The sequence below is a fragment of the Apis florea genome, unplaced genomic scaffold (genome assembly GCF_048593485.1).
Source record: "Apis florea isolate Af1SG1 unplaced genomic scaffold, ASM4859348v1 contig_3068_pilon, whole genome shotgun sequence".
NCBI classification, from domain to species: Eukaryota; Metazoa; Arthropoda; class Insecta; order Hymenoptera; family Apidae; genus Apis; species Apis florea.
The window spans coordinates 831,608-857,207 of record NW_028256700.1 but is presented as its reverse complement, the minus strand read 5'-3'; the positions used below and the strand labels follow the sequence as shown (position 1 = coordinate 857,207).

Below are 25,600 nucleotides of genomic sequence, written 5' to 3'. Positions count from 1 at the left end.
TAAATAACAATAAAGAAAATACATGGGGAACCGTAATACGAAACAAGCGATAGAATAAGAAAAAGCAAAATCTTTTAACGTAATTAATTTCAGTCGATAATACAGCGAAACTAGATAAGAAATGGCCGGTTTGGAATCGTACTATAAATTTAACACGGCCTACACGATACACCACTTAAGCGCAAATACGAAACCGATATCTCTGGAGAGGATGCGCGCACATACGTTAAATCGGTGGCTATAGGAGTGAGGTCGCGCGTGTCCCCAGGCAGAACTCGTCGTGGAACGTTTCAATTTCCTTGGCAGACGGTGATGGACAGGGAGGCGAGTCACCTCTTGCGATCCCTGGGATCCTATTATCGCGTCTAGGTCTTTCTTTCTCGCGCCTTTATCCTCCTCTGCTTCGCGTCTTTATTCGAAAACCAAGTGAACGAATTGAGATGCATTTCGTTCGAGCTTCCTTTATTTCGCGTTGGGGTTATTTATTTTTCTCACTGTTAAAAAATGTTAACAAAGTGTGGAAGAGATATATGGAGTGGAAAATGATGTTAAACGATCGTGCAGACTTGTTGTTATAGTCGAGACTGTTGCAAATAGATCAGATCAGTTATGACTTATAGGTTATGTCTTTTTAGAATTGGAAAATATTGGCGAAAGAGCTGGAACAGGTATGATTGCACTACTTTCTAGTTGTTCATAATACGAACTACGCGTGTGTCATGTTATAACCGATAAGCTAAACAACTTTGATTTTTTTTTTTCTTGAATTGCTACATTTCATAATTAGAAATTATTCCTCGTGAACAAAACAAAAATAATCAATTTACACCAAGATTTTAGAATGCTTTATTCTGCTTCTCATTTTATCGTTTCCATTTTGAACAAGGTTCGATTATCTCGTAAAAAAAAAAAAAACATAGTACATCCGTACACAAATGATAACGATCATCAAATGAAACAAAAAAAAAAAAAAAAAAAAAGCATAAATTCAACATAATATATCGCCTTTGTTTCATTCGAGGCACGAGCAACTTACGATTCTCAAAACGATTCTCCTGGGAACGCAATCAGTAATCGAAGCATGCCCCCCTCTTCCAGTAGTTTGGTGTCCATCTGGCGGCAATTACTGAAAATTCCACCAGTCGTCGAGGACATAATTACGTTCGTAAGTTCTTCTGACGTATCTTCTCCCCCAAGATTTATTTCGTATCCCACTAACGCAGTCGAACGATCTTTTTTCAAGGGGCAAAGGAGGAATAACTCGAGGAGGGTGGCCCACCTACTTCACCGACCTGTTGGACGCTCTCCGATGAATTTGAACAAGCATTACGGTATTCGGTCGCGGGTTGTGCATTTTCATCGCTCGTGCATTCTTTTTTTTTTTTTTTTTTTTTCGAAAGAACATTCCGAAAGATCCTGGTCTCCAAAGGAAAGGAACGAAAGGAAGAAGAAGAAGAAGAAGAAGAAAGAGTTGGGTTTCACAATTGGCATCGATATTAATTCTTGAACGAATCTTTCGTATGAATAACGATTGCTCACAATAGAATAGATTTGCATGAAAAAAAAAAGAATAAGAAACAAAGAGAGAAAGAATCGTCGATAAAATATAAATATAAGATAAGTTAGTCGAGTTGGTGGGATAAATTTACAGGAGGCCTATTTTCGTCGAGGCCGCAGACTTTTATTTTTCTGCGAAAAATAATCGTCAAAGAACTTTTAAATATCTAACCTAACGGCTGTGTGTGTGTGTGTGTGTGTGTTACTTTGTAATCGTGCAACGGAGAAATACGAGGAGAGGATGAAACTCTTGCCGCCTTCTTCGAAACGTCGTAAACGTTCCTCGTATTTTTTTCCTCGCGCTTGTTCCAACGGGAAATTACTTCTAAAGCGATGCTGCCGATACCATCTTTCCTTTGTTACCAAGCCAAACAATTTTGCTCGATTGACCACGAAAGCGCTTGTGCTTTACGAAGATACGATTAATTATTTAATTATAAATCGTGTCTCCATTCGATCGTTCCTTATCTTCGTTCATCGATCTATTTATTTTTTTAAAAATCATTTTTCTAGCCTTTTTCTTTTTCACATCTAAAAAAGTTACGTGTAGAATCGATGAATAAAATATTGCACGAGTAGAAAATCACCGAGAGACCATCATCATCATCATCATCGTCGTCGTCGCTTCCGAGAAAACAAATTCCCTCTGCGTTACATTCCTTCGTAAATACTCGACTCCTTGCGGTTCCACGCAGGATCTTCTTAGAACAGCGTGGACAAGGAAGAAAGATCCTTGCCGCAGATGACTTCATACACCGAGTTGTATTCCTTATACCGATTTCTCCTTCTTCCTCCCCGCGTTTCTTCAGATATTGTCGTCACGCACGTTTGTACCGTTATTGCGCAGCTATTGCGCAACACTTGCATACCTGTAACGATCAAATGAAACTTGTGTTATTGCAAAAAAAAAAAAAAAAAAAAGTAGCGGGGAAAAAAGAACAAATTCACGTCGACGATTGAATCGTCGACCGAGCCGATAAACAGATTTGTTGTATATTGTTAACTCAAGATTTGAATTTTCAATTTCGAAAAGGATCGATACGCGTTATCGTTTAAGTCGGTTGCCAGGGCAGCATTTTTCGAGGGCTCGATGAAGCGACCTAATGAGAGCGAGTGTGTTTTAACGAGGAGAGAGATGGAGCGACGATAAAACAATTAAAAAGGACCTAAAGGACCGGTGGGATAAGACACACGGGAGAGTCCGGCAAAAGGGAGAAAAATAAAAGATAAGAGGAGAAAATAAGAAAAAGAGAAGAAGTGGCGGACTCGAACTCGTCAAGGACCAGAGGTCCTTGCTCTCCGGGTCACATAGCGAGCCACAGGCTCACAACAGTTTCTGTACCTCGGGCTAAACCAGAGGCTCTCAAATTTATCCTATTTTTATTGATCGTTTCACATAGTCCGAATCGAGGCTTATAAATGAAAAGTAATGAAACAATTGTCGAAGAGATTATAATAACGGTGTGTTAAAAATTCGAAACAAAATTGATCGTCATCTCAAGAATAATATAAGAGGCGCAAAGGGAATACGACGTACTCGCTCGTCCAATTAATTAAAATCGTCTTCCTAATGCGACAATCTTAAATCCTTCGTCTGTTCTCAGCCCGACGGGATGAGATAAACCAGGCATCCTTCCATTAATCTATCAACACGGGCACGATCTTCTGTAATGAAGTAGCCGATAAGTAATCATCGTTTTAATAATTTTCTCGACGCTTTTCAATTATCCCATACATACATTTGCATAATCGTACAACATACAACATCGATAATTTTGATAAAGGATATAAAAGTATATTTAAAACAATATTTTCAATAGATCTCAAACTGTCATCTCACAAATTTTATACATGTAAAATTGTATACAATGAAATGTTACATATCTTCTCTAAATATTTTCATATTTTCACGAAGTGTAATTCGCAAATAAAAAATTTGCAACAATCTCGAACTTTGTCATTTTATCGTCATTTTAACAAAGAGTCATAATTCATAATTTCAACACTTCGTATGCGAGTACGATATAAAACCGCGATAAGGTGTGAATCAATTGATAGCACGATTAATTAACGAGCATAACGAGTAATTGTTATTAGACTCGAGATCGAGGGTGGAAAAGGGGGTAAACAAACGCGAGAGACTTTCGAAACACGGCGGCCATTGTTTTTATTCATAGGTGTCTCGTTTCCTCTTGTGACCATTCCCACCGAGGATCGCGATAATCTTTCATCTAGTAACAAGCTGTCCTCAGTTCCTCCTGTTTTCTTACATAAAGGGAGGTAACAAAGCGAGTAACAATCCTCGTTGAATATCGTGCTTGAGCTTCGAGTGTTCCTTCTTCCGGGAAGTACAATATTCGGCTCCTTGCGAAATCTTCTCTTTTTTTGTTCTCTATGCAAATTGAGAAACTGAAACTATGTTCGGCTCTATGAGAAAGTGGCAGATAGCCTTGGTGATATCGCGTAACTTTCGCGTCTGACAAACAAATATCTTTCTCATTGACACTTTTAAATTTCATCTTTTCCTTTTTTAAACAATTCAATATGTTTGGTACGAATTCTTGTAGGAGAGAAAAAAAAAGGGGGGGAATAATTAATATCAATGATCGAAAATTAATATTACAAATTGAAAAATTCTCCTCGAGTTTGGTGTACATTTTTACAGCCGAGAGAGAAATTTTTCAAAATTTTTACAGGGTTGGTACAGAGAATGGAGTGAAAGGAGTGAGAGAGGTGGAGAATGGAAAGGAAGGAGAAACTACTTTGTTATTCGTTCGCGTGGAATTAATAATTAAGTTAAACGTTATGTTTAATACGATTCACTTAGTTGCACAAGCCTGTGCAAATAGAGAACAAGTCTGAGAAACGAATAATGGAATAATTTAAAATACGAGTGCTGTGCGAGTTGTTAAATACACCGGGGAAAGTATATTTTTTATTATTATTTGTTAATGAACAAGAGCGATTAGTAAGTAAAATTATTATACTGCTCCATATTTAATGATCATTCTGTTTAAATAGAATGACGTGAAATTAGAAATTTATTAATTAACATTATATTTACCATTAGCTGTTCCACTTCATAAAATCGTTTAGAAAACAAAATTCTAAAGAGAAAAAAAAAATATTGATATCAATACAATTTTAATATTCCAAATTAAATAACTATTAATTTACACGGATAATTCATATGGAAATTTAAATTGTCTTACCTATGAATCATACCTCGTAGATATTACGAGACCGTTTATTCACTTCCGTCTGAACACAAAAACGCGACGACAATGTGAAAAGAAGATGCACGATGAATGCCAGTGATTTTCATCCAATGATCAAGAGTGTGTTTCACCACGATTTTCACCGAGTTATGAAGCGACTCGATACGGTGAAAGAAACCGTGAAGGTCTTTTCTCGAGACTGCAAATAAATAGGCCGGTTCTATTAAAATCTACAACTAAAATAAAATTTGTCAAGAGATGTACAATTTTTTTTTTTTTATTCGAATCAATTTCACCATAATTTCTGATTTAACAAGAATTAACTATGATTAACAAGATTGTACTCGAAATAATTTTATATCGAGCAAATATTAATCATTCGAAATAATAAAAAATTGTTTATTATCATAATAATTCCATTTAATCCTGCATAACGTCCAATTTTGAAGATTGAATGCTCTGGAAGATACAATTTCGTTCCTATAATATTTGTAATTGAATTAATTGGATTAATCATTTTATTAACTATATATATTCAATATTCAATTAATATTTGTTTATAATAGAAGAAATTCTACGATGCAGGATATTTTGTTAATCGTAATTTTATAAAATCGATTTTCCGCAAGATAATGTGATACGAGAAAAAAAAATAGCTTTGAGAGATGGCATAGAAAGCAGGAAGGATATCTGCATATTTGGTCGCATAAAAGGAAAAAAGAAAACGGAAGTGAAACATGATCGGATATGACGATAGAGGCAATTTGTCCCAGCGAAGTATCCGAGCATGAAACGTCAAATTCAATTACTTTGCTAAATCACGTACAATGAAATTGAAACCACGGAACTGCGTGTTCGATATCGATCAAATTTAATCGCGTTAACCTCGAAAAATTGTATAAAATGAACTTAATATTTAAAATCTTTTCAGGTAATTTTACAATTAATTTTACAAAAATTATACAATCGTTTAACGTATTTAACGTAATTCAAGTGTGAAACATTCCGTTATTGATTCATTTTCAACGATACGACACACACGAACATTTCAATAATTCTTAGAAAATAGAAAAATCACTTTCATAATTTCCCCATTCAATTCCATAAATATCCCGCGTATTATGAATTACCTCCTTTTACCTGCTGTGTATCCGTTCCATGTGTTCGAAATGCCGGTCGAACAAAAAGCAGGACGAAGGACAACGTTCTGAACGAGAGAGTCACCACCTATGTTTTGTTTTTCCAAGTATTTCCAAAGTATCATCGACGAGAGGAGGATACTTATCGAGACTAGTAAGTACGACGTAGTCCTCGATAGAAGAAACCAGGTGTGTTCTCGAGGGAGGCCTTCCTATGCGCCAGAGATCGGACCTGCCGGAAGAGTGGGGAGCTCATATAAGACACGAAGCCAAACGCCTCTCCCAGTGACCAGTCTCGACACGAAAACTCATCAGCCGAGCTTCTTCGGTATCCGCTAAATAAGAATCCGCTTCACGCTTCCAGCCCCACCTTTGGATGATTCCAGGCCACCGGATCGAAATTCGAGCAATTTCCAGTTAATCGAATTGGTCTTGTCCAAGGCCGAGCAAGAGACAAATCGCAAAAATGGTGTCGTCCCAGGCTCTCTCGTTATTCTTGCTGTTCCTGGTTGCGCACGGTGAGTCCCATTACCGCACTTTTCGCTCTTTTTGCTTTTTTCTCTCTTCCCTTTCTCCATCTTCCTTCGTCTCTTCCTTTTCCTTTTTTCTCTACCTCGTGTTTTTCTTGCCTTCTTCCTCCTACAAGGATGAATCGTTCCATCCTGAACGTTAACCACGATGCTTGTTTATCGTGTCGTTAAAGCGAGTATGCGCGGTCGGTAGCAATCGCTCGTATAAATTAAACAACTTTACCGTCCGAGTGGAGGACGATAACACAGCGCGTCCGCGTGAAGAATGTTTGTACATAATAAACGATTTAAGTGCCGTTTATTTTGTCTCACGTATTTCTTTTGCCACATTATCACGTGTTAATACAAATAAGAATCGATCAAATTTTTCATTAAATTTAATTGAGCGATACAGGGAACCGCGAGTGTAAGTGAAAACGAACTTTCTGTGATCAGACCATCGCGTTTCTCGCAGCAGCTGGATCTAAAAAATGCGCGTCGGCCTACTTTCGCAATGACGATCCTCTCGATTTTTTTTGCGTTTAATCCACCAATACTTCTCCATCGAACAACGTGTCCTTTGCACGATTAATCATGTTTGATTATTCACTTTACATCGAATATTTAAATAATTAAATAGTTAAATATTTGATTGAAAATTTATTTAAATAATGAATAAAAATGAATTGGATCGAGTTATTGAATAACTTTCTGTTTACCGTTTATCGAATCGATCAAATTTTCGAATTGTTTAGTAGTAGAGTACTACTCGATACTACTCGAAATAGATTGAATAATTCTAATTCTATTAATATTCTTTTAATATTGATATTTTATAATTAAGCAAAAATTCATTTTACTTATTTTTAATCATTATTTTATTTTTTACTTTTTGAAACGAGATTGCGAGATAATGTTGATTGAATCGTTAATGGATTGCAACTAATTATACTGTTGCTTCAGATTATTGGTTCTCTACATAACCTATTTTTTTATTCATTACACAATTTCAGTTATTGTTTATAATAGTAGAAAATTCGATTCAAACAATCGTCTCTTTTCTACTAATTCTTACATGCGTCTTTGTAAGACAATGACGGGCATTCACGGGGTTTCACACATCTCGAGAACTTTCTCCCGGTGTCTCGGGAGTGAAAATATGAAAGTAGCTCAGCAGACAGATCACTCTCTCTCTCTCTCTCTCTCTCTCTCTCTCTCTCTCTCTCTCTCTCTCTCTCTCTGTTTCTCTTTTGATTATTTTTCATTCGTAGGTTATTGACCAATTTTTTGTTTAGAGATGATATATTATATTATCTAGAGATGAAAAATATTTTGTATTTAAAAAATTAAAAAAGAATTTATATCGTAGGCATTAAATAAGAAAATGTCACTTGCATATCTAACCTCTTCAATTACGAAACACGAGTATATTTCCTGTTTCGTAATTCTTTCTAAATAAATATCTGTTTGAACTATCAAACGCTTTTCTATAATACTTTCACTTTATGCCAAAAATATTCGTTCATCGTTTAGAAGGCAATATTCATGCATAATTCAATTCTTCTAGCAAAATCCATGTAACTTATGTTGGTGAAGATGCATGCAGATTTTTCTCAAACAGGATATTATTACTCTGGCAAAGTTTCCTATTAACATAAAAAATTTTTATGATACATTCTTCGAAACGACATTGTTTATATAATAAATAAATAAATATATAATAAAATTCATTTAATATTTAATTAATTTAATATTTAATTTTAATTTCATTTCATTTAATGACACTAAAAATCTTAATTTGATAAATATATCTCGAAAGGATTAATCTTCTCGCATCGATCTCTTTACGTAATAGATCTTACTTTCTACTACATAATTTTGCATAATGGAAATTATTTTCTAGACAATCGAATTAGTTCTTACTTCGACCACTGTTCCGCCACTGTTTTCCTTCCGCCCTGATAAAAATTCTAGGCTAATAAACCGTATACCGTTGTATTTCTCCCGGAAATATACCGTCGCGCATGAATACATTCTTTGACGTGGCTGGATCCGGAAGTTCTGCCACAATAATGGAGAAAAACTATTATTAAAATGGTTGATTAGTGGGAAAACGAGATGGAGAAACGTTCTTCGACGTAACCTCGAATCGAAGAAAAAGGAACAAATTATGCGCGTGGAAAAGAAGTAAAAGGAGGCTGTTGTGGCTGAAAAAAAAAAAACATGGAAAAATTATTCTAGAAAAACTGGTCGTTTCACGAGTTGACGTTGGTTAATATATATTATAGTCGTGAGTATTTTTTCAAACGCTAAAGAGAAGCTAAATTTTTCGATCGAATTTTATATCGTACGGCTGATTTGAAAGAAATAAATTATATAATTAATCTTGTTTACCAAACATCACAAAAATAATCAAAGAGAAAATTTTCTTTGAAAATTATTTCTCGACAAACAACATTCATAGAACATTCGAGCGAGAAAAAGACACGAGGCGGACAGAAGAAGAAAAAGGAAGTGGCACGTATCTCGTAAACGTCTGGTTTATTACACGACTTTTGACTTGGAACGTTGTACTTCACGTGGAAGGAGAGGGATCTATCGCGAAACAACCGTGTGTATATCTCGTTACTGGATCTAGGAAGGCTGTATGTCGATACAGCCCCGATCAGGAAGAAAATGAAACGGTGAAACGTGACATTTACACATTTTGTCGTAGCGCCAGTCTGGTATGCGATAAAATTTTCTACAACCAAACCTGTTGCACTTCTCAGCCAACTCTCGTAATTTCTTCGTATTATCACGTAACGCAAATACGAGGATTAAAGTAACAAATAGATCGGTTACGAAAAAAGAATTGTTCATTCTAAGAAAGATTGAGAACCACTGTTAACCTGTCTGCTTGAAAACATGCAAAAAAAAAAGCGAAAAGAAAAATTCGATCGAAATTGCACATAATCTCGTCTATTTACTTTTGAATGAACTGAATCGAGACATGGTTTTCTGAAATATTACGGTTTTCTAACCGGTGGAAAGTTGATTTCAATAAGAATGACGAGATATTTATTGAGAAAGTGCACGCATTAAGCTCACGGTCCGTGGATCGATTTAGAAAATTTTCTTGTGGAAAAGCATATGGAAAGACCTTTCTCTTCGAATATTTCGCGCGAAACAACGTTATGTGATGTTGCATACGTTCCATTCTATTAGATATGGACGTTATACATTCTTAAAGAGTTATGTATAACTAATTCTGTCATGTTTCTAAGACACAACAGTCTGTATATGATCTTTGGAATCGATGAATAGCATTTGTGATCCAAGCAGTGACATTTGTGATATTTATGGAATAATAAAATATATTTGAATAGATGTAGGTAAAGAAGAACATAAAAGAAATAATTGTCGAACATTAGGAAAGGATGAAAGAAATGAATAGTTCATAATAAACTGCACGTGTTGCTTATGGAACACAATTAGAGATTTTATAGATACTCGCCTTTGATTCTTATTGCTTAGATCTAACAATCTACCGCGAACACTTACCTCTTTACAAGGAGTCGTAAAGGAAGGGAAAGTATTCCAGTGCCTCTACACTAGTAATAAGAATCTCTGTTGCGTAACCTAACCTAGCTTAACCAGTGATGCGTCCACCTACAAAGTCAACAAATAATTTTAACATTTGTCCGTTAAATATTAATAAATATTCATTTCACATTGATGATTCAAATAAAATAATTATTACAACCATTTATTATTAAGATGAAGTTCGTTATTCGTCAGTTTCATTTTCTCGATTATCACTTGTTTCTCACTTCTCGTCGCTCTCTTAATCGGTCACGCAAGGAGTTAAACATTGAATGCAGGAGGCCACGTGCGGAAAAGATTTCTGGCACGCGAGGTAAACTAATTATTCCAAGCCGGTACATTGTTGCATTGGAAGCAACATTTTGTCGAGCATTCTAAAGTTTTCAAATGACGGCGCAGTGTTTGGAAAGGCGCTGGTGTTGCGCTTGTTTCTCCTCGACAAATTTCACGATTTGTATATTTAACTCTGAAAATTCTCTGAAAATGATACATAAGAAAAATTAAGAAACAAAATAATTTTTTGTAAATTTTTTTGTAAAATTATTATTCTATAGTCAAATTGCGATTCTTCGAAATTCTTCATGGTCTCCATTTACTTTATTATTTATTATACGTAATTCTGAATAATGATATGAAAGAAAATTATGTATCTTTTTGGGATGATAATTTTATTATATAAATTTATTAATTTATTTTTTCTTTTATAAGCACATGTTTGTATCTAATTCTCGATCATTTTTAATGGACGATATTTGGTTTATTATATTAAAGCCAAATAAATCATATATTAATAAATAACAAATTTTATTTCAAATATATATAATATCCAAAAAGAACAAGTAAAAAAAATGAAAGATTAATTTGTCTATTTTATTAGTAAACATATCAATGATTATATTTGAAAAATTCATCATCTCCTTTTTATTTCTATCAAATTCTAATTTAAAAAAGCGATTGAACTTATATAAATTTTAAACATCATTCAAAATGATTATTCTGTTTTATACTTCGTAGAAGTGCAGGCATCCTTGACATTCAACCGTTTATGTTTTAACCACACCGTCAAGGATGGTGTTGAAAGGAAAACAAAGAGAAAAAAAAAATAACAAATGATTTCATTCGAAAGCAAGCTGCATCTTGAAGCTCGTTCATGGACACAACTGCTTTAATCAGTGATCGAGATTCAATTCGAGACGTCGTTTCGATTTTCTTTTGTTCGCTTTGCATTCCAAAAAAAGTGAAAGGAATACTGATCGACATCCTCGATCAAACAAAAACCCCGAAATCGGGGAAAAAGCGGATAACAATCTCGTTTTATTTAACTTAACCTAATCTAACCTAATCGTGAATCACGTAGAATCGCAATATGCCGCGTGTCAAATTTTTATTCGTGAATTTCCATTTATAAAAGAAATCAGAATCTTGAGAATTTTTAGGAAAAAAAAATTGAAGAAAATCGCTTGTACTGTTGAGACGACTATTAATTCCAAACAGGAATGAAATTCACAGAATCTTTCTTAAAATCCTTTCATGTTACATTTTTTTCGGTGGAATATTGATCGTTAATCTTGTTATTCTATTTTTCTTTTTCCTTTTTCGTTTACGCATCATTCGATTACATTACTGTATAATCAAACTGGGATGTAGAAAACGAGCATCGTACGACGATCGATAATCAACACGTTCGTTCCTCGAGAAAGTCGTCGGGCAACTATCGTAATACTTATCTCCTATCTTCCTACTTCCTCGTCCAATTTCGATCGTTCGAAATCGAAGTTTCGTTGATTCGATTGAACGAAGGATGGGAACGGCGTTAGAGCAAAACTTGAGCGTTGTTCGATTTGACGAGGGGGGAAGAGACGGGTTGAAGGTTGCAAGTCAAGGCTAGGCACTTTCACTCGAGACCATGCTCTCTTGGGAGCGAGCTACGAGCTACCTTCCCACCTTATTTTACTATTTACTTTTCTAACCGATCCCTCGACCGAATTGCGCCCATTAACCGAGATGTTACTACGTGTAATCTTTTGCGATTGCATCGCTGTGTCTTCGCGTAAATTAATTTCACGACACCGATTGCAGGACCGCGTTCCATTTCGACAATTAACCTCTATCGGGATGAGCACAGGTTTGACTGCATTATATTTCGATATCACTGAAATTAATGAATGGACTAGGAACGAGTGGAATTTCGAATTTCAAAAGGTTTCTATCCATTCCTTTGAAAAATTTTTTGTCGATTATTTTCAATTATCGAAATTGTAAGATAATCGAATTATTCGAGTATGTATCGAGTCTTTAGAAAGAATTTCGTGATTAAAACGATTACTTCTTCGAAAAATCTTCTCGGTTTGTCGATTATTTTCAGTTATCAATATCGAAATTCTAAAATAATTGATTTTTTCGAGTAGAGTATATCGAATCTTCAAAAAGTGAATTTTTCGAAAAAGATATTTACATGAACGAGTTGAAATTGGATAGAATCATTCACGGGGAAATGATGTATTCGAGAAAGAAAAAGATATTTTGATATATTTTAATCTCCTTAGTTAATATCTCGCGATATTCTAGTTGTAATTTTATTTCGCATAAATTTATTCCGAGAGAATGTTAGTAACATGCGCAATAAATTAGATACATAAGCAAGTTTTCATATTCCTGTGTAATACATCGCATATTATCATGATTTATCAACAAGAATCAGATTTCGAGATAGATTACTTACGTGGCACTGGTATAATTTCTTTCACAATGTTTTCTTCCTCTTCAATTTTCTTATAAAAAAAAAAAAACCAATTGCGATGACCCAAGTGTTACGTGATCATTGTGTGCGTTTGGAAAGTTATTTTGTAACGCGTTACGTGCATAGTGTAACGTTTACCACTAGCCAAACGATTTGAAAGAGGAGAAACTTGATTATTTTAGCAGTTGGCAGCTATTACTGTACGAACACGTTTCGCTTAACAACGATTGATCATAGACATCTTTGATTGGTTGAAAAAATTGAACAGGAAAGATCGATGAATATTTCTTGCAAATTACGTATATGCTTTTTAAGAACGAATATTATTAGCATGTATGTACTTTTTAATCAAGAATAAACAGTCAAACAGGATAATGTTTACGATAAAGTTTATTCCATGCAGGGAGATATCGACGAGAAGAAGATCGTGACTGGTTGGCGAATATCGATGTTGGCCAATGAACGATGAGTCAGAAACGTTCGATCTGATCAGGCAGAAGAAATCGTGTTACTATGCCTCACGGTCGGCGGGAACGTGTTCCTGAATCGAAAGAAGAGAACACGAAACGTGTATCGTCGTGCAACTTGATATTTAGTCGCGATCCGTTTGGTCTTCTCAATGGAGATTACGCATAATTTCCTGCTTGTTTGGAAAACCGTGCAACGACACTCTTTCATCCGCTATGTCTACAATGGATTGAAAAATGCGTTTGATTTTCGCCGCCAAACGTTTCGTAATTGGTATTCGTTAATGGTTAACAACCGTCATTTTCATTGAATTGTAGATTTATTCTTTGGGATCGCATGTAGACATCTTATGAATTATGAAAATTATAGGTTTTAAAAAAATAAAGTTTAAACATTGATTTCCAATTTGAAAAGGTTATTTACATTCTTTTTCGAATTACCAAATGGAGAGTATAATAGATATAAATCCAATCTTCTTTAAAAATGAATAAGTGGTTTAACTAACTGGAACAATTAAACAAAATGATGAATTTCATATTATTTATGATTATTGAGAAAATGTTTTTGATTAATATTGCAATTCGTTCGTCGAGTTACAATCATTTATAAATAAATACACCAAGCGTTAAAAATCTAAATTATCATTACTTTCATCCTTACTGTATTTCACTTATAACATTTTCACTACTGCATAATAATCGAAATAATACGTAAAATAGATATAATAATAGCGTTACAAATTTCTTTATCGTTTCTCTTGATAAATAAATTAAGTGATTGCTTTCATTTTCGACTAACAAATAATGACATTTACATTAGTTAATTACTAGAAAATATACGATAAATCATTTTCCCTGCTGCATAATAATCGAAATATACTTTCAATTTTGATCTTATTCTTAAAAATATATATTTTATTTACATTTTCATAGATAAAGATATATATTTATTTTTACATCTCTTTAATTACAATCATTTAAATCATTGTTTTAATACTCAACTGACAAATAATGATACATTAATTAATTACCAGAGAAAATTATTCGAAACACACGATCAAATATAAATTGTTTCAACGTTTTTTCTGCTGCATAATAATAATAATAATCGATACACAAACAATTTGAATCTTGTTCTTAAAAATACACATTCCATTTACATGTTCGCAGGATCGCAGGGGCAGAAACAACAGCAAGAAGATCCTTGCCAAACGAAATCCAGGGTGGTCGGTGACATAGAGTATTGCGACCGTTATTGGGAATGCGTGAACGGTCGTCCAGAATTATTCGACTGTCCAAACGGTCTTGTTTTCGCTGGCAAGCATCGAGGCGTGACCGAGGGCTGCGACTATCCTTGGAGAGCGAACTATTGCGACGGAAAGCGGCAAGCGAATCCACCGATCCCTGCCGAGCATTGCGACTGGCTCTACGGTATATTTGGCCACGAGACTTCCTGTACACGGTACTGGACCTGTTGGAACGGAACCGCCACGGAACAACTGTGCATCGGTGGACTTTTGTACAACGAGAGGGCAAGGTCTTGTGATTGGCCCGAGAATGTGGAAGGATGTCAAAAGCATCGTGAGTAAATCTATAGATGATAAGATTTGAGAAGAAATTTTAAAAAGTTTTCAATTTAGCTTTAGCTTAAAGTTCTTTCTTCTTTTTTTTTTTTTAATAATATTATATTTTTAATAACATAATGCAAGATAGTTCACTCGTGAAATGATTTTAGAGAAAAGTTGAATACGAACAACGAAGCATTTATGAATATTCTTAATGAAATTTCGTTGGTACGTAGAGTGGTATATAAGCATGAGATAAAATTTTAAATCGAAAAATGTTCAGAATTAAATTTTTAATTTCATTGCTGTAAAAAGATCTTTCAATATATTTTTATTAAAATCAGAATTTTTAAATTAAGATATTTCCAATTAAAACGTACGAATAAAATCTCTTTCGTACGTACACAATCTTGTACAACGAGAAGATGTAATGAATGTTAAGTTTAACGCAGAGACTACCGAGAAACGAAAAATCGATGTCTCATACACCTTTTCTACCGATACAAGCCTCTCAATTACCCGATTCACGGAATTCTTCGTCCTCTTTTTCTCTCTTTCTCTCTCTCTCCTCTCTTTCGCGAAACTCGTTGCCAGAGGGGATCATTCTCACTTTCGAAAGTGAGCATGTAAGAGTAGTAGATATACTCTGTGTGCGAGCCACGATGTCACTGGCCTCCACGGTGGAAAAGAGGCGAGTCGTTAATTAGCATTCGAGGCGAGCTCGCCTTCGCGTCTGCCCCACGCGTCGTCGTCGTCGTCGTCTCGACGATGACCGTGCACCCATGACAAATCGAGAAGAAGTTTCATTCGCGGTGATTTATCTACGAACCCGCGAGAAAATTAATCTTGGAATATTTCGTTTCAATCTTTCGATTGAATGAACATATTTGAACTGAGAATAAAATTGAAAGATAAAATTATTTTCAAAATGCACTATCGATAAATTTGCTTATTAAAAAATCGAAATGCTATTTCGAAAGCCTTTTGATTAATATCATATTCTTCGATAATAAGATTTTAATTATCAATTTAAATTCTACCTTAATTTTAATCCGAAAATACTATCCGTTTGTTACTAATTTAATACTAATACTTTGATATCGAATCCTTCGATTATATAAATACTCGTTATATTTTCTTAACGCTACACGACACAAATATGCATATATCATAATATTCTATTTGCATCGTCCAAATCAGAGTATATTTCATTTATAATCCTTTTATTTCGACAGCCCTCTGCAACGACGACGCGAACGGGAACGTTCCTCTGGGCAAATCGTGCAACCGTTACTGGCAATGTCAAGGTGGATACCCGCGATTGCAGAGATGCCCCGCGATGCTGGTGTTCGATCGAAGGTCGCTGAGGTGCGTCGTCCCGCCCACCGAAGACTGTGACGTGCCCACGACCCCACCCAACCTCGAGGGCGACCTGCCCGATGGAAGGAACGAGCAGGAAGCGGAGGAAGAGAATCTTCCGCCCGGTGTTCCGCCATTGCCAGCCGGCGCGTTGCCAGCCGGCGCGTTGCCCATACCGCTTCGAGCTCGTCCCAGAAATTAGACGATCCGACATGTTTTTTTTTTCCTTTTTTTTTTTTTTTCCATCGAATCGTACGCTTTTCGACCGGTTGGTATCTTTCGTTTCGTGACGTAAAGCGGATTCCATTTCCGAAGGTTGTACGACGAAATACGAGGAGAGGCGCGATCTTTATTTTATTTTGGGAATCATTCTCTTTTGCAGTAGTACGAAAGTAGAAGGTGTCTCGTGAGAACCTTGAGAATCTTGTTCGTACGTTACGCACGAAAAAGAGGTTAAAGGATCGGAAAGAAAGAAGTTGTTCGACGAGAAGCGTTTTACTTTTTTTTTTTTTTTTTTTTTTCTTTGAAAATTCCAAAGTTTCGAATCGTATCGAGTAATTTATGCGAAAAGGGATTAGAGTAAGGAGAATTTTAATGTCGATATGCGAATCGTGAAAAGGGGGGGGAGGAGGATAAAAAGTTGAATTCAGTATTCTGTATATGTATATTCAAAGCTTCGTTATATAGAGCATGTTAACTTTTTAATTAGAAGCGTTAGCGATATTTCTTCTTCAATCTATCTTGTTTTATCCGTTTCTTCTTCTTGATCACTTGACCGTTTTCGTCGTCGCACGAATGTACCTACCTATGTTTAAGTTAAAAAAAAGAAAAAAGAAAAAAAAAAAGATAAATAGGTAAATCGTATGGAAATCACGTTTATATTCATTTATTATTGTTATTATTAAGTAACTCTCTCTCTTTCTCTCTCTCTCTCTCTCTTTCTCTCTCACCACCACCCCCGAAATGTAAATAATTCTCTCTCTTAGCCATTCTCACTCTATTCTCGCCTTAATTATAAGTAATATCAAAACGTTCACACTTGTACGAATGTAGACTCGTTGAAATAAAGTGTACGTTGTATATTTTTTTGTACACGCGTCCACGTTTTATTCGAATACTCGTTGTACACATCGTTGTTCTTGTCTAGCAACTTTTTTTTCCTTTTCAACTTAGAATATATAACGAATAAATTTTTGCGAATAAATTATAGAAAAATGATTTTTCATAATTACAGAAGGATAATAATCGTTTCAATTGTACGGTGGTTACAACAATAGATGATCTAATTTAAAGCGTGATTCAGGAAGGAAACGACCATGTTCCGGTTTCCTTTTATATCGATAAAAAATTAAATTATTCTTAATTATTCTTAATATGAACGAAACGATGATTCCAGATAACTTGCAGAATTCGACGACGAATGTAATTTAAAGATTGTTATTGGCACTGAAACAGAAAGGAGAAGATAATTCGTATAATTCTATTTCTTTGCTTTTCTTAAAATGAAAAAAAGAATAAAAGGGGCGTTACCAGTGGGGCAATTCATCAGGATCCAGACAGCTCAGGCTCACGGAATCGAAGAGTTTTCCATCACCGCAGGTAAGTAAACGCGGATTGCCATCAACGCAGGTGATCAATCTTCCACAGTCTCCGGGTACGGGGAATCTAAAAATAATTAAATATTCTTATACAAATATCGAATACTAAATTTCTATTAAATTAGCCAAATATATATATATATATATATATATATCCCTTTTAAAACACTTAATTTTATCATGTCACATTTAAAATCAAAATTATATTAACTAAAAAAGGATGTATAATATTATTTGCTTATCGTGCTTTTCGAAAGTAACGCATGTACATTTTATCACGGTTGTAATACAAGCAGAGAAAGGAACGACGAAACTGAATAATCGTAAAACACGTGTCATCTCTCAGCGGGTGTTCTTCGATTCATCCCCTCGAGGAGACCGGTTTTTAATTTACCCACCGGATAACCAGTGATCATACGATATTTAAGAACTTGAAACTGAAACTTTTTACTTTTTAGAGATGATGTGCATGTAATTCCCTTTAGTCGGTATATCTCTTTCAGGCAACAATGAATAAGAAGAAGAAAGACATTTTCGAAGACGTACATTTAAGAATGAAATAAAAACATGTACTGAAATATTTCTCTTTGAAAAAATTGGAATAATAAAAGAACAGATTTAATTTACAATTAAAAGCAAACTTAGAAAATTTTTACTAATCATTCATATACTATATAATCAATGATGAGCAAAATTTAATAGTTGAAGTTACGAATAAAATCATTTGGATAAATTACTTCAATAATTTATTGTTCAAAACATAATAATAATCGCTAAATGGCTTGAGATTATATGAAAAGCGGATCGATTATAATAGCGACGAGTAAACGTTATTCAAACATTTTAATAAGTAATTATTTAAAATAATTTTATTCGAAATTCTTAACTAATCACTTTTTCAACGGGTTAATACCCAACCAATGGGGTTATACCCTCTGACTATAGTTGACCTTTTCTTCGATGCTTTGAATAATAAATTATTCAAGTCATTTATTCAAATAATATAATCGTTTTGAATAAATTTTAAGTAATTACTTATTAAAATGCTTGAATAAAACTCGTAGCCATTATATAGTTTAACTCCTCGCATAACCTCGTCCATTTGCCATTAGTTGTTTGTACACCTTCGTTTAACCTCAATCGTTAAAATCTTGCCCACCTTTGTTATATAAACTCGTTAACTTTTTTTTTTTAACGTAACTTCGTCACGTTTGAAATACGATTGACATTTGATTCATTTCGAGAGAAACAGATACACCGTTCTTGCTTAACCTAACCTAACTTAACCTAATCCATCCATTGTTTTATTCATTGAACGTCGCCCACGCGTATCCGTTATAATCGAATACGAATTTACGACTGGTTCACGAATAATTCTCCATTGCATTGTCTAAAAAAGGATTTACCTTGGGTAGGGCCAGAACTTGGCAGCAGCAGTGTGGGAAGGTACTTTGTGAGGACATTTGAAGCCGACTATTTCCTCCGGGTTGCAGTAGGGCAACAGTTGATCGGGCCAGACGCAATTATGACTCTTCGCGTCGTAAACCAATCCTGCGTCGCAATGATCCTCATTGGGATGGCCATGAGCACATCTGATGTAGGTGGTGCTGCAGGCGTCGCTCGCAGGGTAAAGGCCGAATTGATACTCGCATCCAGGACTGCTGATCGGGGTCACTGGAAAATAATTTTTTTTTTTTTTATTTTTTCTTATTGCGAATTCATTCTCGATATTTATTAACATTCAGTTCGAAGCGAGAGAAATCGATATGCCTTCTTATATGAATGTTTTAGCTAGGAAAAAGTTAGTGATGATTTTTATCGATCGAGAGAAAAGTTTTGTATAAATAGAATTTCTGAAGTGAAGATAAATAAAGTATCGTGTATTTGTATATCCTGAAAAAATATATATATAATTATTTAAAAAAGATTGAAACACAATATATATATATATATTATAAATTACAAATAAGAAAATATATCATACATTTATTGTAAAGAAAAATTGAAACGCAATATCAAACGTATATGCGAAACACATGATACGAAAAGAATTAATCAATTTATAATTTCTTGTTCACTTATTTGACTTATTTAAAAACAAATTTGTAAATAATAATTGTCGAGTGAAAATAAAATTTTTGAAAGTAAAAGTGATCGTTGATTATATTTTAATAAAAAAACCAATCGTTAAATCGTTTTACCAAACAGGTATACACACAAAAAAGAATGTCGCAATAACTGAACACAATTTATTTGACGGCAAGTCTTTATAACGAATTGACGCGACCCAGTAAAACGCCGTAAACGTTATTAAATTTCTTCCTCCATCCGACTTTTACTCTTTTACTATAATATAAATTTTTTACACCTTTCTATATTTCCTCTCAAATAGTGATGGGTAAAATTTAATAGTTGAAGTTACGAATAAAATTACTTCGATAAATTATCTTAATAATTTATTGTCCAAAAACATAATTGCAAATAATTGTAATCGCCAAACGGCTTGAAATTATATGAAAAGCGGATAGATTATTACAACGATTAGTAAACGTTATTCAAGCATTTTAGTAAATAATTACTTAGAGTAATTTTATGCCCAACTCTATTCTCAAACGATAAAACTATTATCGTATATGAATGTGAACATTTCTTTTGTTGTTTATCGCGAGAAATGCATCGAATAATATATTGAATAATTCGAATAACGCATCACTTTTGCAAAATGCTAAATCAAACTGCAATATCGAAAAGTTTTTTAAAAATATTCGACAAATTCATCTTAATGCCAATATTAATTAACGTTAATATATCTTCCAAAGGATTTTTTTACTTATCACCAAACATAATTTGAAATTAATCTTTTTATTTTCTTTCAGAAAATTTTCAAAATGATATTATTTTTCAAAACATAAAACTATTAAGTATATGAAGTATATCTCAAAAATATGGCAAGATTAAATGAAATGAAAGTATTTCTGAGATAATTTCAACCAACATTCTCCTTTGCAAGAAAATTCATTAGGGCATTGTTAACGAGTTATTAACGAAAAAAAACGCAGGCCAATCACGGAACGCGTTGCCTAGTCGAGCCGCGATGGTAGCGTTGGCTATATACCGCCGACGAGCACGAACAAATCCAAGTAATATGTGTCGAAAAAAATATTTAAATATAATATAAATATTTTTTTATTTAAAATTATATTACATTATCATATCAGAAACGATAAATAAATTATAATACACAATATATGTTTCTTAGACTTATTAATGCTCAGTCGACGGTACATACCCAACGCTACCGCTCGACTAGGTTACGCATTCCGCGATTGGCCAGTGTTTTTTGCCAATAAACTCGTTAACAAAATTATCTCTATAAGAATTTCCAGTTAACCTGGATTTAATATTTTTATTTTTGAGACACCCTCTATATTTCAAAGCGTTGATAGATCGAGTTGGAAAGACAAAACCTTCACACTCTTATATACACATATAGCATTGTGACATTGCGATTATCGAGAGCGTAACAAGATACTTACGGTCAGCCTTGCGATCCCCGCACTGGACGGCCCAGTGATAGTTGCAGTGATCGTGCACGGCGCCATGCCCGTCGAAAAGTAATCCGTTCTCGCAGTGCTCGAGGGTCAGGGTGCCGTTCGTGCAGAGAAAGAAGGCGTTGCAATTCTCTGGGTGGGCATACGCGAAAACTCCGTGAGGGTCGGGGCACGGTGGCGCCCCCAAAAGGGTAGTCGCCTCGACTGTATGTCGAAAAAATAGGAAAAAATGGTATAACATAAATCGCGAAGGTATAAATCAAATCGTGTATATATTGTAGAATTAAAAATATGCGTAATGAAAATTAAAAATAGGAAGTATAGTTGGTAAAAAATAGTAGGTATAGGAAAAATATTTAACAAAACCAGGTTAAATTTATATCCTTCGAATTTCGAAAAAAAAAAAAAAATAGTTTGAATATTAAAATATTGAAATGCGTTACCTTGAGAGAAGTGGATGGTAGAAGGAGCATAAGATTATTCTTAACGGGCAAAAAGATAGAGAAAGCGAGTCAAGGTTGCAGACATTGAATGAAAAAAAAAAAACGCGAAGATTCGTGATTTCGATTTGGTAGCAAAAAAAGATGCAACGTCGAAACAACGGAACGCTTCGACGAATGGAAAGCAATCGCGATGAAGGAACAAATAAGTAAAAACGTAATTTGGCGGAAACCGCAAATTGCCGGTGGTCGAAGCTGATCGAGAAGTTTAATGGAAAAATGCTACAAATTCTACCAAATAAATACGAAAAAATATATATACAACTAGGGAGAAAAAATGTTATAGCAAAAGAGAAACTAATATTGTGTTTTGTCTATATTGATCGCGTGAATTCGAGATATTTTGTTGACGCGCGAAAGTAACATCTGTGGCGTTTTGTTTACGTTCGAGTTTGTTGCGTAGAACAGGAGAGGAAGAGTCGCCAGTCGACCTTGGATAGCTTAATGGTTAGAGAAGTCGTCCGGAAGATCTGACCAATCCAAACAATCGATTTTTTTCCTTCTTCTACACACGAATCTTGAACAATTCGATGGAAACGAGCATCCAAATCATGAATATTGATGAAAACATGTAGAAAAGTATCACTTGCGTAAATCTAAAATATTGAATCTTCAAATTCCTTCAGGCGAGGTGACAAAGATAGTACGCATTAAATACACAGATCGAAAAAGACAACGAAGAAGATATGAAAATAATATTTAAAGAAGAATAAGAAAAGCGATAGCGTGCCGTGCCGTCTGAATGGCGCGAACATGAATAATACATCTCTTGTAAATCGTGATCGTCGATGTATATGTTGGTATAATATAACAAGCATGCAAACTCGGTAGCAGTGATGGGAAAAATTTAAACGGTTAATTAAGTTACTTTAATGAATTCTTCGAATAATTTATTATTCAAAACATCGAACATTACGTTAGAAATATCGGTCTGTAATATATTTATCTATCTATTTCACATATAAATCATCAAAATAATTAAAATAATATCATGAAAATAAATTACGTATATCTAATTTCTATATCGATAAATAATATATTAATTTTGTCAAAAATTTAATCTTCAATAATCGTAAAAGAAAAAAATATAAAATTTGAATAATTCGATTCGTTCTGAATTGTTCGATTAAGAATAACCTTATTCCAAATTTTAACCAATTAATTTTTCAGCCAACTGTGCTCGGTAGACAGGCTCCGCCATTATATCATAGGTCGGCTCGACTCAACCATATGGCGAGAGGAGGTGAAAGCTATTGAAATTGTACAAAATGGATGTCGTAACGCGAGGGAACGATCGAATCGAGACGCCTGTCGGGATGCAACCCGGAGAACGGTCGATGCGCTTCTCGAGATGCATCGCGGGGCATCCATTCGTAGAGGAGTAGGTTTCGTCACGAGGACAACTCGTCGAGGAATATTGGTGAAGGTGATCGATTCGACCGAGACAGAGGGAGAGAGAGAAAGAAGAGAGGAAAAAAAATAGTTACCTGAGAGCAGAAAAGGCAGCAGGGCCAATAGGGTCACGCTCCTCCGATGCTCGATCATAGTGCTCGTTCGGTCTGATCCTCCACTCGGGTCGACTCTGACTACTGACACTTAGTTACCGACCTCGGAACAGAGAGCTTCTCCCTTCACTTGCTCGGTATAGTTGCTCTCTGGTTACCCCACCCGTGTACCATCGGTTCTCCGATTCGATTTCTTCGTGCAGCTTCGGTGAACCGAACCGAATGAAGCCGAGCGAGCTGAGATTTTGAGATCGACGACTATTTTGAAAAAACGAAACGAGGGGAAAGCAGAATGTTTTCTTTCGTCTATAAATTCGATAGAAATTTCGGAAAAAAGAAAACTTTTTTTTTTTTCGTTTATCTTCGATAAAAATTTTGGAGGAAATTTTTTGTCTGCTCGATATTTTGAAGAAAAGGAAACTTTTTTTTTTATTTATCTTTTTTATTTATCAATAGAAATTTCGGAATAAAGAAAATTTTTTTTCGTTTATTTTCGATGGAAATTTTGGAAAAAAGGAAATTTCTTTTTTATCTATTTTCGAGAAAAATTTCGGGAAGAAAGGAAATTTTTTTTCTATCTTATGTATTTATATATATATATATATAAAACTATGAAATGAAAATTTTAAATAGTTGAAAGAAGAAGAAACTTTTTTTTTTTTTTTTCGTATGAAATGAAAATTTTAAACTTACCCTTTAAGCGCGATTTAACGTTATAAAAAATAATTGCACAACCAGTGGAAAAAGAACCAGCTTTCACGCAACCGCATTGACATTTTGGAAAATTAAAAGAGTCGATAACCTATAGTTATGCCTCGCGTAGTTGCATGACAATCATCAAGGATTACATAACGGAAAAAGAAAAAATATTTTTTTCCATCGTGGATCGTAAACGCGATGATATTTCGTTACTCGTTAAATAAAATCTTAAAATTGAATGTGAAATACCTTGATAATATGCAAAATTGATAAATTAAGGTTTTGTAACATCACGTAATTTCACATTTCCTCCTTGTTAACATTTTGATGCGCATCCCGTAATTAACGCGAAGCAAAATTTATACACGCGAGTTATTCCAGTTTTATAATTAACTTGCATCAGATGCAATTTCGGTATGTTGATTGCTTGGATAATTTCGATTAAGTAAAATAATTAATACACCTTTGCCGCGGTGTATAATCAAACAATGTGCAATCGACTTGTCTTCGATCTATTCGTAATAGAAACGCGATATTAGGCTCGTTAAGAAGTTAATGCCAAGTTAATGCCCTCAACGACTGTATCCAATAAGAATACTAAACCTGACTCAGCCATTAATCGATTATTCCTTATTACAAAACCATCCACTTATTATTCTTAAAGAAAGAATTTCTAAATCTAATCCAGCTACAATAATCTTCCTATTCTCCTATTCATAAATCTGTTTCGTTTGTACAATCGGTAAAGTCGTTGTTAACGCGTCGGCCAACCATTTAAAAATACCTCAGACGTGTGTACACATCTCGAATATACGATTTGTCCGATGCGCAAGCGCACGTACAAGCGTTATCCCCTCGAGGCTTTGTCCGTATTACGTGTTACGCAACGATCGTGCTTGGAGCAACGGCTCCCGTTCTTCGATGGAACCAGATCTGCTCGGCGTGGATAGTGAAAGCCGACGAATACCGCTCGAGATCTCTGCGGCTGCTGATCCGCGTTATGAACCGGTCGAATACGTCACGGTCATGTCTCTGATCGATGGCCAATCGAGCGGTTTCTGTCTGGCCAGTGTATCCTCGGCATCTCGACGATTCTTCCTTCGATGATTAACGATCGATATATAACACAAGTTCGTTCGTTCGTTCGTTCGTTCGTTCGTTCGTTCGTTCGTTCGTCTTTCTTGATGAATTGAAGAGGTAATAGACGTATTATGCAACGCGAGGGAATAATTTGAGTTTGATTATTGAAATAAGTAGAGTAGTATGAAGTACGGATAGATTTCACAATTTTTCAACAGCGAAAAGTAGTCTCGGGAATTGTTTCATCGAGCACATCGTAAATTACGTAAAGAGAAAGGTTGCAATCAGGTGGATTAAGCGAAATTGTTCGAAACTGTTGTTGTGGAATGGTATTATGAGCGGTTTGTATTGTATTCAAACGGGATCAACTTTTTTTTTTTTTTGTTTCGCGATTATTTAATAACGTCTCTTTGTATGCAATCAATCTGCCTGGAAAGAGAAACTGAATTATTATTCGGTTAATAATTGAGCGAGACAATTTTTCGTTCGTTTGAATTACATTTACATAATTGCGATTCTTTTTATCAA

General features: G+C 34.7%; 2 protein-coding genes and 2 long non-coding RNA genes across 13 annotated transcripts; 2 read left to right on the top strand and 2 right to left on the bottom strand.

Moving 5' to 3' along the window:
* Nucleotides 1-299: 299 nt before the first annotated feature.
* Nucleotides 300-1,387, top strand: LOC105737325 (uncharacterized). Its single transcript, XR_015292135.1, has 3 exons — nucleotides 300-668; nucleotides 1,022-1,165; nucleotides 1,244-1,387. It is a non-coding gene; the product is annotated as an uncharacterized LOC105737325 (long non-coding RNA).
* A 272-nt stretch (nucleotides 1,388-1,659) lies between these two features.
* On the bottom strand, nucleotides 1,660-12,899 carry LOC116415571 (uncharacterized). Of its 10 annotated transcripts, XR_015292125.1 has the most exons (6): nucleotides 12,731-12,887; nucleotides 10,169-10,485; nucleotides 9,967-10,074; nucleotides 4,770-4,974; nucleotides 4,622-4,664; nucleotides 2,027-2,426 (listed from the first exon to the last, which is right to left on the bottom strand). It is a non-coding gene; the product is annotated as an uncharacterized LOC116415571 (long non-coding RNA). The 10 variants fall into 10 exon arrangements; XR_015292126.1 differs by lacking the exons at nucleotides 2,027-2,426; nucleotides 4,622-4,664; nucleotides 4,770-4,974 and adding exons at nucleotides 7,739-8,069; nucleotides 8,347-8,484 and having other exon boundaries at nucleotides 12,731-12,877; XR_015292132.1 differs by lacking the exons at nucleotides 9,967-10,074; nucleotides 10,169-10,485; nucleotides 12,731-12,887 and adding an exon at nucleotides 5,916-6,113 and having other exon boundaries at nucleotides 1,660-2,426.
* On the top strand, nucleotides 6,024-17,231 carry LOC100864272 (peritrophin-1). Its single transcript, XM_003690869.4, has 3 exons — nucleotides 6,024-6,432; nucleotides 14,386-14,796; nucleotides 16,016-17,231. Exons 1-3 carry the CDS (start codon nucleotides 6,381-6,383, stop codon nucleotides 16,339-16,341), a joined length of 789 nt encoding a protein of 262 aa, XP_003690917.1. The 5' UTR covers nucleotides 6,024-6,380; the 3' UTR covers nucleotides 16,342-17,231.
* On the bottom strand, nucleotides 17,010-24,523 carry Cpap3-d (cuticular protein analogous to peritrophins 3-D). Its single transcript, XM_086908268.1, has 6 exons — nucleotides 23,987-24,523; nucleotides 23,276-23,530; nucleotides 21,274-21,492; nucleotides 19,144-19,411; nucleotides 17,670-17,804; nucleotides 17,010-17,585 (listed from the first exon to the last, which is right to left on the bottom strand). The coding sequence occupies exons 2-6, from the start codon at nucleotides 23,331-23,333 to the stop codon at nucleotides 17,567-17,569; spliced, it is 699 nt and encodes a 232-aa protein (XP_086764394.1). The 5' UTR covers nucleotides 23,334-23,530; nucleotides 23,987-24,523; the 3' UTR covers nucleotides 17,010-17,566.
* Between the last annotated feature and the right edge of the window lie 1,077 nt (nucleotides 24,524-25,600).

Excerpts from the sequence above, each read along its gene's own strand:
- Cpap3-d (XM_086908268.1), bottom strand. The coding sequence starts at position 23,333 with ATGATCGAGCATCGGAGGAGCGTGACCCTATTGGCCCTGCTGCCTTTT. Across the intron at positions 19,412-21,273 it reads CGGGGATCGCAAGGCTGACC|TGACCCCGATCAGCAGTCCT; the intron begins GTAAGTATCTTG and ends ATTATTTTCCAG. Across the intron at positions 17,805-19,143 it reads AAGTTCTGGCCCTACCCAAG|ATTCCCCGTACCCGGAGACT; the intron begins GTAAATCCTTTT and ends AATTATTTTTAG.
- LOC100864272 (XM_003690869.4), top strand. The coding sequence starts at position 6,381 with ATGGTGTCGTCCCAGGCTCTCTCGTTATTCTTGCTGTTCCTGGTTGCG. Across the intron at positions 6,433-14,385 it reads GCTGTTCCTGGTTGCGCACG|GATCGCAGGGGCAGAAACAA; the intron begins GTGAGTCCCATT and ends ACATGTTCGCAG. Across the intron at positions 14,797-16,015 it reads GGAAGGATGTCAAAAGCATC|CCCTCTGCAACGACGACGCG; the intron begins GTGAGTAAATCT and ends TTATTTCGACAG.